The 12,235-nt window shown below is 46.8% G+C and overlaps 1 protein-coding gene across 2 annotated transcripts; it reads left to right on the top strand.

Moving 5' to 3' along the window:
• The first annotated feature begins 193 nt into the window (after positions 1–193).
• UBE2T (ubiquitin conjugating enzyme E2 T) lies at positions 194–11,020 on the top strand. Of its 2 annotated transcripts, none has more exons than XM_057725457.1 (7): positions 194–303; positions 7,764–7,918; positions 8,486–8,555; positions 9,567–9,672; positions 9,784–9,882; positions 10,027–10,104; positions 10,637–11,020. In XM_057725457.1, the coding sequence occupies exons 2-7, from the start codon at positions 7,810–7,812 to the stop codon at positions 10,796–10,798; spliced, it is 624 nt and encodes a 207-aa protein (XP_057581440.1). In that variant the 5' UTR covers positions 194–303; positions 7,764–7,809; the 3' UTR covers positions 10,799–11,020. The 2 variants fall into 2 exon arrangements, with proteins under 2 accessions (XP_057581440.1, XP_057581441.1); XM_057725458.1 differs by lacking the exon at positions 194–303 and adding an exon at positions 589–728.
• The last annotated feature ends 1,215 nt before the right edge of the window (positions 11,021–12,235 follow it).

Here is a 12,235-nt window from a genome sequence, read left to right as displayed (position 1 = left end):
CCTGGAGCGCGGGAAGGCGTGACCGCAGCCCCGCCTCGGGATCGCGTCCCACCGGCCCCTCCCACCGCGCCCCGCGCGCAGACTGGCGGAGCCGGACCGGCGACCGTCCCCGCGCGCCGGTTCAAAGCGCGTGGGCGGAGCCCGCTCGGAGCCCGGCCAATCGGAGGCCGCGCTCCTCCCCGGGCGGCGCTCCGGACCAATCACATCCCGGCGGGCGGGAGGCGGGGCGACGCGGCCGCCCGGCTCGCGCAGGCGTGCTGCGGGCTGGTGGGCGCCGCCGCGCTGTGAGGGGCATCGGCGCAGGTGAGCACGCGGGTCCCGCGGGTCCTCGGCCGGGAGGTTGCCCGCGGGGGTCCGCGGGGTGTCGGGGGCGGGGGTGGTCTGCCTGACGGGGGAGCGTCCCTTCTCCGACTGTCGCCCGCTAGACGGAGGCGCTGGGTGTCTGGACCGCCGCGGCGGGAGCGCGCCCGTGGGCCTGGCCGCAGGCCGCCCGGCCCCGCCGGCCCCCGCCCCGGCGCTGGCGCGCGTGCGCTCTGCTGCCCTGGCCTCGGGGCCCGCTTGCGGAGAGCGGGCGGCGAGGACCCGCCTAGGAAAGCGGCGGGTGAGCCCCGAGCAAGGCCCCTGCGCCCGGAGATGGCGGCCTCCGGCGCGCGGCCGAGGGAGCGCGGAATGCCCTCCGTGCGCCTCCCCTGCCGGCAGTGCCGCTGACCCTGTCGGAGCGTTTCCCGGTGTGTTCCGGAGACCGGAGGGAGGCACGGCGAGGAGCCCGCCCTGACGCGGCCGGCGCGCGGGCTGAGTCGCCCCCGAGCAGGGCCCTGGGGGGAGCGCGGCGGCCGCGCTCTGCCTGCCGTCCGTGCCCACCCTCGGATCTTCTGACTGTAACTGGTTTTCCAAATAGAAGTAACTTGGGGAGAGAACGTGTGGAACTCAAAACATCTTTACTCTCACTTTACACAGGAATAAGTTGACCGTTTAAGTAACGTTCAGGTCTGTGAGTGAGCGTGGCGTGACCTGTACATCTATCTCAGCCCTGACAAAGCTAGGTGTGCTGCCGAACTGGATTCTTAGACTGCAGAAAACCAGGTCCTGAAAGGCGGTGGCCTCTTCCACACACACGTGGGTGAGGTCACACGGCGTGTCACCTATTTCAGCTAGCATAATGCCTTCAGGGTCCGTTCATCTGGTTGCAAAGGAGAGGACTTCCTCTATTTTATGGCCGAATAGTATAGCACAGCGTCTTTAGCTGTTCCTCCGTGGATGGATGTCGTTGCCGAGTCTTGGCTGTGGTGCATGAGGGTGCAGATATCTTTCCAAGTTAGAGTTCTTTCCTTTGGATGTATTCCCAGAGGTGGAATTGGTGAATCACTTATTTCTTTTTATTGCAGAAGGATATTCTATTGTACGGACGTACCCCGTTTCGTGTATGCATTCTTCAGTTGACAGACATTTGGATCGTTTCCATTTTTTGGCTGTTACGAATAATGCCGCTGTGGCCATTCATGTACAGATTTTTATGAAGACACGTTTTCAGTTCTCTTGATTATATACCTAGGAGTAGGATTACAGGGTTTTAAGTTACTCCTTGTGAACGTTTTGAGGAACTGGCAGACTGTTTTCCAAAGCAGGTGCATTATTTTGCATTTCCACCAGCAACACGTGAGGATTTGTGTCTCCACATCCTCAGCACTTAGGTTCTGCCTTCTTTGGTTGGGGTTACTCTAGTGGTTGTGACGTTGTAGCTCATTGTGGTTTTGATTTGCATTTCCCTAGTGACTAAACACGTTGGGCATCTTTTCACGTGCTTATGGGGTTATTTGTGTATATTCTTTGGAGAAATATCTATTCAGATCCTGTGTCCATTTTTTAATCAGGTTGTCTTTTTCTTATTGAGTTATTTATATATTCTGGATACAAATAAGAACCTTATCAAGTATATGATTTGTGAATGTCTTCTCTCCTACTGTGTATTGTCTCCTCACATTCTTTCTTCATGACGTTCTTGAAGCACAAAGGCATTTACGTTTGATGAAATTCAGTTTACTTTTTCTTTTGTCTCGTGCTCTTGGTGTCAATATGTAAGAAGATTTCGCCCATTGCAAGATCACAAAGGTTTACCTTTTTTTAAACGTGTATTTATTTATTTATTATTTGGTTGTGCTGAGTCTTAGTTGCAGCAGACGTGCTCCTTAGTTGCGGCTCACTGGCTCCTTCGTTGTGGCAGGCGAGCTCCTTAGTTGTGGCTCATAGGTTCCTTAGCTGCGGCTCGCAGGCTCCTTAGTTGCAGTTCACCAGCTTCTCAGTTGTGGCATGTGGGCTTCATAGTTGTGACAGACTGGTTCCTTAGTTGCAGCTCACCGGCTCCTTAGTTGTGGCATGTGAACTCTTAGTTATGGGATGCGTATAGGATCTAGTTCCCTGACCAAGGATCAAACCCAGGCCCCCTGCATTGGGAGCACTGAGTCTTAACCACTGCGCCACAAGGGAAGCCCCAAGATTTACTCTTATGTTTAATTATTTTTCCATTTTATCTCCTTAATTTTTGCCAGATATAGAATTCTAAGCCAACAGTTTTCTCTTTCCATATTTTAAAGATGTTATTCCACTGTCCCCTGGCATGCATGTCTCGGAGCTGTCTTTTTTTCCTTTGTTCCTCTGTACATAATACTTTTTTTTCATCTTGATGCTTTTTAAACTTCTTATCACTGGTTTTCTGCAATTTAATAAGGATGTGTCTTGGTGTTTCCTTCATGTTTCCTATGCTTGTGGCTCCATGAACATCTTGAATCTATGAGTTTATAGTTTTCATCATATTTGAGAACTTATTGGCTGTTAATTTTTCAAATATTTTTTCTCTCCTCTTCACTCCCCAACTCAAGTCTGTTTAATATTATCACTAATATTCTGCTGTTTTTTAGTTTTTCTTTTTTTAGGACATACTTATACTAAAAACTTAGGTTATTTATTTGAATTCAGTTTTAACTGGGCATCCTGTATTTTGTCTGACAACCCTGGTCTGGACTCCCTTGGGACATGGAATTTGCGAGCGCACCATTGGCTCTGTTCTTATGGGGTTTATGCTATTAGAGAAGCTGTCAGGATAGGGTTATGTTACCACAGTTAGAGTACTGGACATTTAGCAGGGTGAGCTGATGTTACATCTTCAGGCTGTTTTTGCTGAAGCTCTTACAGTTGGTCTTAGAAAACTGGGATTTCCCTTGGTCGTTAAGAAATCTTAGTCGAGGGGAAACGAAGACTTTAGAAGCTGGAAATTGGACACAACCTGGCAGACTCATCCAGCTAGATCCACAGACTCTTTTTAAGGGGAAGTAGGACTTTTTTCTATAATAACTTACTGTTCTCATTCTATAAATAATAACATTCTAGAAAATATTTTTAAAAGAAAGTTATTTATTTATAGTCACAGTGATCCAGAAATAACCATTAGTTAATTTTGTCTAATTTTTTTAATCTGTAAAAGTTGAACTAGACGATCTCTAAAGTCCCTTCAGTACTAAACATGTCTGGTGCATAAAACGTACAATTCTGTAATGTACTTATATGACCTTTATGCTGTCTGGTCACTGCCATGGAAGTCCTTGGTTAGGGGTTTACAGTATACACTTTTATCTGCTGTTCTTGTGTGTGGAATGAATAGAATGCTTATTGCCCTTATTCGACAAGAATGTTCTTACTACACGTTGTATCTTTCAACCATTCTTGTTACATAGATCTCTTGTGAAAGTTTAATAATGTAAGGTAATATATAACTTAAGACAGTAACTCATAGAAGGAGCTGGTAGACAACCCCTCTCCATACCACAGATGTGAATGTTGGTCTTTTACATCTCCCTCACCTTGTGTAGGGTGGGCAAAGCTGTGAGGAGCCCTACCTTTCCTACTGCCTACCTCTGGGGCACCCTCTTGGCACTCCATCCTTGTTAAGCTCTTCTGGGCCACAATGAACGTTTTCTTTTAACTTAGGAGATCTTTAGGCTCCTTGGTAGTGGATGGACAGCCTTACATTAAGGACCCTGAAGCCAGCGTTTTCTGTGCCCCACAGGCATTTGACGAGCATCTGATCATTTTTTGACAGTTTTCACACTGTTTGGTTTTGGATTGTGTGTATCAGTGTGTCTTTAAATTCATTACTCATCTGCACTGTCTCGTCTGCTCTTAATCCCATCCAGTATACTTTTAATATCAGACATGGTAGTTTTCATTTCTAGAAGTTTAATTTGTGTCTTTTTTTATATTTTCCATGTTTCTTCTTAACATGCTCTTCTCTTCGTTTTGAACATATGGAATATACTTATGTGGCTGTTAACCATCCCTGTCATTCTTGCTGTTCTGGGTGTGATTTTCTTCATTTTTATCCTGCTTGGGTACCTTCTGTCTCCCTGGGTTGGTAGGTTGTTTTATATATATATATATATATATATATATATATATATATATATATATTTTAATATTTGGAATTTTTCATGCAGTATTTCTTACACTTTGTATAAAATAGTAATAATAATGCCTTGTTGGATTTAAAGAAAACAATAGAATTAAAATAGAGAACAGGATAAGTCTCACGTGAGAGTTGTGGTCAGAGTTGTGTCATTCTAGCGTCTTTGTGTGGTTTGGGAGGAGGCCTACGGTAACTTTAGACTTTGTTGACTTAAATATGCATGTTAAAATCTATGTGGTAATTTTAAAAAGTAATACAAATATGGTTTATAGCTTTCACGCTAGTAGAGGGGAAATGGAATGAGAAAATAAATCAACGCAAAAGAAGAGAAAAAGAAAATTAGAAAAAGGACAAATGGAAAATACAAAACAAGATATAGAAACATATAAACATGTCAGTAATTATGACTGTGGTAGGTTTTTGCAGAGATGGCCATCATTCCTCCCAGCTCAGGCTGTGTGCCTCTTGCAGCGTGCCTTTGCCAGTTTTGCCATCAGAGGTGGAAGAGAGATGAACCACCCCAGCTTAGACCTGCCAGTCCAGTCAGCTGACAATAGAGCCCCCAGATGACTTCACCATGTTAATAATCCCAGACAAGACCAATAGAAGTATTGTTAAGCTGAGCCCAGCTCAAATTGCTGACCCAGAGAATTATAAGCAAATAAAACGGCGGTTGTTTTTGTTCACTAAGTTTTGAGTGGTTTTACGGCAATAGATAACTAATATATTGGTAAATATGAATATATTAAATATACCGATTAAAAGATAAAGACTTAAAGACTGGGTTTAAAAAAATCCAGACGTATACAGGAGGCATATCTAAAGTGTAACGCTATAGAAAGGTTGAAAATAAAAAGATGGAAAATGATGTCTCAGGCAAATACTAACTAGAAGAAAGCTGGAGTAGCTTTAACATGAGACACACTGTAAGAAAAAGGCAGTGCCAGAGAAGAGAGGGTTCTTTGATAGTGGTGAAAACTGTAATTTGCTAGGAACATATAGGAGTTCTAAATTTGTGTATATCTGACAGCTGAGCCTAAAATGTATAAGACAAAAATGGACAAAACTACAAGCAGAAATTGAGATTTCGCATCAGAATGATGTGCTCTTAATGAACATCATTCCCATTACTGACAAATCACAGAGGAGGGAAAGTCAGTCGGGATGCAGCAGATCTGAGCAACACCAGCAGCACAGCTCTCCAGTGGGCGCGTAGAGAACACGGACCCTGTAACTCTGGGGCAGTCTTCCTTGTGAACACGCCTGGGACGTTTATGAACATCGACCACATATTTTGCAGTAAAGCAAGACTCAACACATTTCAGAGGATTTAAAAAGCTACATATTAGAAATCAATAGTAAATACAACTATGAAGCTCCTGCATGTTTGAAAATTGAGAAACTTGTTTCTAAATAAAGAAATTGTAATAGAAGTTAGAAAATATTGAGAATAAGGGAATAAACATTCTACATATCGGGTACTTAGAAAGCAACGTATAGTATTACATGTCACAACTGAAAAGATAACTATACAAATAAATTTAAAACTGAATTCAACAGATAAATTAGTGGAAAAATTTAACTTGTCAAAATTGACTCAAGAAGAAATAGAGGGATTTCCCTGGTGGCACAGTGTTTAAGAATCCGCCTGCCAATGCAGGGGACATGGGTTCAATCCCTGCTCCAGGAAGATCTTACGCGCCGAGGAGCAACTAAGCCCATGCGCCACAACAATGGAGCCTGCGCTCTAGAGCCCGCAAGCACAGCTACTGAAGTCCGTGCACCTAGAGCCCTGCTCAGCAACAAGAGGAGCCACCGCAGTGAGGAGCCCATGCACCGCAGCTTAGAGTAGCCTGCTGCACTCTGCAGCTAGAGAGAGCCTGTGCACAGCAACCAAGACCCAACACAACCAAATAAATTTTTAAAAAAAGATAAAAATATAAAGTACTTGGCAATGAATCTAACAAAAGTCAGGTAAACTCTTTGTAGAGAAAATTATAAAACTATTGAAAAGCATCCAGAAAGTCCTGAACATATTTAATGGTCATGAACTGTAGGACTTGCTACCATAAATATGTCAGTTCTCCCACAAATCGATGTATGGAGTCAGGAATTCCAGTCAAAATCACAGCAGCTTTCTCTGTGTGTTTGTGTCTGTGTGTATTTGTAGACTTACATAAACTGATTCTAAAATTCATATGGGAGAGCAGAGGACCAAGAAATAACCAAGACATTCCTGAAGTAAAAGAACAAGGTGGAAGAACTCACCACATGCCAGGTCTTACTAATAAGCAACAATTAAAGCAGTGAGGTATTGGCTGAAAGATAGTCCAGTTGACCAATGGAACAAATTCAATTCAGTAATCCTTAACAGATCCATACATGTATGGAAACATATGACAACATCAGCAGGGAAAAGATGGACTTTTCAATAAATGGGACTAGGACAATTGGTTTTTCACATGGAGGAAAAAATTCAGACTTGGACCCCCTACTCACACTATACACACAAATTGATTGCTAGTGGATCAAAGACTTAAATGTGAAAATATCTAAGTTTGGGGGTAAGGAAAGTGTTAATACACAAAAGTGTAAGTGTAAAGGGTTTTTAATTGATTACATCAATATTATGTGTTCGTCAAAAAAGTCACGCATGAAGTGCAGAGACGGTGGCGGACTGGGAGGTGGTGTTTGTGACTCACCCGTGGAGGGGGGGGTGGGTAGGGCCGAGAAGGGGGGGCAGGGGGTCTTGTTTCAGATGAGAGAGACATGGAGCATATTTGAATGTTGCTGGGAAGGAGGGAAGATTGGAAATACTAGCGAAAGATGAAATTGACGACTGGACTCTGAAGAGCTGAGAAACACGTGGATTCCAAACTACATGGAGAAAACCCCAGTCCTTGAAGCATTGATTTATAAACCTCCTGTTGGATTGAGTCGCTGTCCTTGCTCTCCCCCACAGCTAGGACTTGACCATGTGTTTCTCTGCTGGGCCCCTGAGGACGTGGTGCTGAGCAGAGCTAGACCCAGGCCCTGCCTCAGGAGTTACGTGTTTCTCAGTGGAGACAGACGTTCATTTAAAGCATGTAGTGTTTCTGTTTGTAGAAAGTTTTGCATTGTTTTGTACTTTATTTTTTAAATGTGTTTGCTTGAATAAATAACTGGAAGGAAATGGAAAAACGTCAGACTCCCTTCTCAGAATAGAGGTTGATATGAGGACCATCTTTGTCCTTCAGTGAATTGAAACCGTGCGCTAAAGGCTGGAGGTGCTGTTGCTGACCCTTCGTGGGTGCCCCTTTCTCCCCAGGGACCTCAGCTGGTGCTGGTTGAGTGCGGCGCTTCTACGCAGGGCCATGCAGAGAGCGTCCCGCCTGAAGAGGGAGCTGAGCCTGCTGGCCGCGGAGCCACCCCCGGGCATCACGTGCTGGCAGGACGGGGACCGAATGGAAGATCTGAGAGCTCGTAGGTGTCTCACCAGGCCTGCCGGGTCATGGCCCTGTCGAAGGTTGTGCTGAAGTTTGAGTGCCTGTGCGTTCTTCTGAAGTAGGGGACAGTTGCAAGGTCACAGTGCCCCGCCATCTTTCTACCTATTTTACCTTCATAAAAGATTTCCGTGACATTTCTTCTTTGGCCTTTTGTTCCGTCTTTGGCTGACCTGTAGCCAAGATCTGGGTATCAGCTCTGAAGCAGTGCCAGTACCCAAGCTCACCTTCTCACATACCTGTGAGGCCAGACAGGAAGCGTGAGTGATCAGAGCGCCGCAGTCCAGCCAGGGCAGAGCTGCAGGTCGTACGCGGTCTGTGGTTGGTGTCGTCCCCCTGTTTTGATCTCCTGTATACTCTGTTTGATACCAGCTTTGGGTACCCTGCTACATTGCCTGAGGACTTGTTAAGCCCAGGGAGAGTTTCTGTCCCAGACCCCGCTTCTCCGTTAGGACCAGACTTCATGAGGTCCATGGGGTGTGGTAATTCTGATTATCCTGTTACCTCTTAACTTTTTCACTCTTTTCTTTTTTTTTTTTCTTTTAAGAGATATTAGGTGGAGCCAACACACCTTATGAAAACGGTGTTTTCAAGCTGGAAATTAACATTCCTGAGAGGTCAGTGTGAATTATATTCTAAATTTCCAGGGTAAAGCACAGTTTCTGGAAGACAGAGCAGTGTAGCAGAGTGTTGAATGCAGGAGTTAAAAGACCTGGATTTTAATCCTAGCCTTATCATGACTTATTGTGACCTTGGGCAAGTAGTTTTATGTCTCTGGAGTTCAATTTCTTTCTCTTAAAACTGGGCTAGGTCACATCTAAGCGTGTCCCCCCCCCCCCCAATCATTGTAGTGATACATAAAATTGACCATTTAAACCATGTTTAAGTGATGGTTCTGTGGCATTCAATGCATTCACGCTGCCATCCACCCCTCCCCCCATCCATCTCCAGAACTTTCTCACCTTCCCAGACTGAAACCCCGCACCCTCCCCCAGCACCTGGCAGCCCCCACTCTTTCTGCCTTTGTGTTAAGGCCCCTTTTAATCCAGGTCTCCTGTAAGGCTCTCATCAGGGGAGCGGTAGTTAGGGTAGCTTGTGGTTGTAGACACCTGTTCACCAGGCCAAGCTTGTGATGAGTCCTGAGAGCAGCAGCTCAGTAATCACGGGGGGCGTCAGTTCTGAGAGGGGGATTTTCCAAGGTCCCTGTCTCACTAAAGAGACATAATAACCAGATGCAGTGTGTAAATCAAAACTGGATCCTGGTTTTCAAAGCTCATCTGCAAAAAAAAAAAATTGGGTGGGGAATTGAAGAAATCTGAGTAGTAGATAGATGATACGGGAAAGTAATTTTTATATTTTTTTCACAGGTATACTGATAGTTTTGCAGCTCTGTAGGAGAGGGACCTTATTCTTAGGAGATACATGCTAAAGTATTTAGAGGGTGAAGGGGCTTGATCCAGGTGGCGGGTGTAAGAGGGTTTTCCATTCTTTAATTGTTATGATAAAAATTTGGGGATAGCAAACGTTTGCCTCTCAAAGGCTGTCATCCTAAGTAGTCACTGGCGGCTGTTTATAATATAAGAAGCAACATTTTAGTAAATCTTCCCTGTTCTCCTGTGCTTTCAAAGGTACCCATTTGAACCTCCTCAGATCCGATTTCTGACTCCAATCTATCATCCCAACATCGATTCCGCTGGAAGGATTTGTTTAGATGTTCTCAAATTGCCACCAAAAGTAAGTGGTGGGGGCAGGGTCAACCTTGCGGCCTTCCGTGGTCCTCGTCTGTAAACCCTGTGTTAGAGAAGCACGTTCTTGGAGCCATTGTCTGTGTCTCTGTCTGTCTAGGGCGCCTGGAGACCGGCCCTCAACATCGCGACCCTGCTGACTTCTGTTCAGCAGCTCATGGCCGAGCCAAACCCCGACGACCCGCTCATGGCTGACATCGTAAGCGCCCCCCCAGCAGCCCCCCGGGCCCCGCACGCGGCCTGCTTTCCCCAAGTCCCACGCTCCGTTGGGGAGGGTCACGTAGCAGCTGGAGCTTCGTTACCGAGTTCTTTCTCTCTCCATTGACTCTCCGCTTCATCTTAGTCCTCAGAGTTTAAATATAACAAGCCAGTCTTCCTCAGGAATGCCCAGCAGTGGACAGAGAAGCACGCGAGACAGAAGGTAGGCTGTTTGCGCAGCTCCGACGTCGCTCCTGTCGTCCGTCCATTAGGTCTGAACGTGTCTCTGTGCCTGTCAGTGTCGTGTGAGATTCGCCAAGCTCGTACTGTACCCTGGGGTGGCCAGGCGCTCTTCTCCTGCCGCAGCCTTCTGCATGGTTATTCGGCAGCGCAGGGCAGCCGAGGCCTCTGGTTTCGCCCAGGAGCTCTTTGCAGGAACCGGGAGGGGGAGGAGGGGTGTGGGCGGGAGGGGGAGTGGATGTGAAGGAAGGGAGGAGAACTGTCCCCAGTTTACAATGATCGTTCCCCCATGTAACAAAAGACAGACTTCAGGAGCGGAGGTGAGCACGTGGTTCTCGCGGAGGTGTCCCGTCCTTCAGCTTGAGTTGCCGTGTCACTTGAGAAAGGAGCTCAGTGGCACAGAGGACTGGGGAAGCTGTTTCTGGGGAGAATGTCCTGCCCCGGAGGCGACAAAGAAGGACCTGGGAGGATATTCGGTGTGGGCCCTGTGCTTTACCCCACCTGCTCCTTTTTAGGCTGAAGAAGAAGAGGCACCTGATAACCCCCCAGAGGCGGGCAGCGAGGCGGGCAGCGAGGCGGGCAGCGCCGCACAGAAAAGGAAAGCCCGGCAGCTGGGGGGCGTGGACAAGAAATTTTGCCCTGATGTTTCGGGGGGTGGTTGTCCTGGTCTGTCTTAGTTAATACATTCTTTGCCAGGATGGTCCAATTTGCCTACATTCCTGAGATGTGTTTCTTTGTATTTGATGACATTATCATTTTTGTATCCTATGAAATAGACCTTATATATTTATCCGTTCTGCTTTACATTGATTCTCTGAGTGTAGTTGGTTTTATTTAGCTCGTACATACATATTTCAAAACGTGTAAACCTGAAAAATAAATAATCATTTAGTGTTGAATATGTGTGTATCCCGAATGCGTGTCTGGGAGCAGACTGGCCGGAGAGCTGAACAGTAAGTGTTAAAATGTTTGGAGTTGTCGTCCTTTATCTTGTCGACTCACTCAGGACACTGAGTGATGGATGTGGGGGTCAGATAGCCTTAGAGACAATTCGGTGACCACCACGCTTCCGGGATTCTAGGTGTTCAGGAGTCTCAGCGCAATGTAGGGATGAGGTAATTACCCTTCTGTTAATGTTTCTTGCAGCTTTCACTTCTGTCACTTTCACAGCTGTGGTATAATTTTCATTTGTTTAACAAATACTTACTGAACACCTGCTGTGTGCCAAGTGTCTTAGAATATAATGGTGAGAAAATCAGGCATGGGCTTAACCAGATTTACACAGATTTTCACAATCCCTTTCTGTCCCTTCATTTCATGGCAAGTACTAAGGTGCCAAGCTCAAATCCCTGCTCGTGACTACAGTACACTCGGGCCTGTCCTTATGATTCTGTTTAGATCATCTGTTTAGAAGACAGATTTGGGCAGAAATCAGCTGAAGTGGAACGAGGTGCCGACAGAGCAGACGGGGCCGCCTGGGCAGGGAAGGAGACCACCGTGTCCTGCCTGTGTCCTGGCCAGGTGGTCCTGTACCGGGCTGGGCACTGTGTGCACAGAGTGCATCTCGTGAGCAAGCAGCTTCCCTTCATCCACCACAGAAGCGCCCGCACTCAGCACACCTGCCGTAGAACACGCGTGGTGGGACAGACGACGCGTCAGCCGGAACGTAAATTTCCTTTGTGTCCCGCACTTCATACATTTCCAAATTCTACAGAATTCTTGAACCCATTTCTCAAAATCAGCTATTGTTCTCTTGTTAAAGCCCAGGAGTTAATATTGTTCCAGGCTTGTCTCCTATAATTGGGCACATTTCAATCAGATTTGGGGTCTCTAGATGCTGTCAGTTGTGGGTGACAGCCACCTGGCTGGCAGTAACAGCCGGCGTCGGGGCTGGGGCGGGGTCCGCAGGGGTGTTCAGAGGCTCCGCCAACATGTGCCACCCGCCCTCACAGGCCCCCCTCAACTGCTCCCCCCGCTGGAGTGACCACGAGCAGCCGTCTGGGGGCACAGGTTTTCTGTGCACGTTCAGCGGCCGTGGAACAAACAGCCACTATGGCAGGGAGACGCCACGTACTAACAGCGCTGATGGGGGTGCACGCCACGTGTGACGTGAG

Source organism: Hippopotamus amphibius, chromosome 3 (genome assembly GCF_030028045.1).
Source record: "Hippopotamus amphibius kiboko isolate mHipAmp2 chromosome 3, mHipAmp2.hap2, whole genome shotgun sequence".
NCBI lineage: Eukaryota > Metazoa > Chordata > Mammalia > Artiodactyla > Hippopotamidae > Hippopotamus > Hippopotamus amphibius.
The sequence above is the reverse complement of the archived record's forward strand: the minus strand, read 5'-3'. Positions and strand labels throughout refer to the sequence as shown.

Bases quoted from the DNA above. Each gene is read 5' to 3' on its own strand.
- UBE2T (XM_057725457.1), top strand. From the start codon at position 7,810: ATGCAGAGAGCGTCCCGCCTGAAGAGGGAGCTGAGCCTGCTGGCCGCG. The intron at 7,919-8,485 runs GTAGGTGTCTCA...TTTTCTTTTAAG, and splicing joins AATGGAAGATCTGAGAGCTC to AGATATTAGGTGGAGCCAAC. The intron at 8,556-9,566 runs GTCAGTGTGAAT...GTGCTTTCAAAG, and splicing joins GAAATTAACATTCCTGAGAG to GTACCCATTTGAACCTCCTC.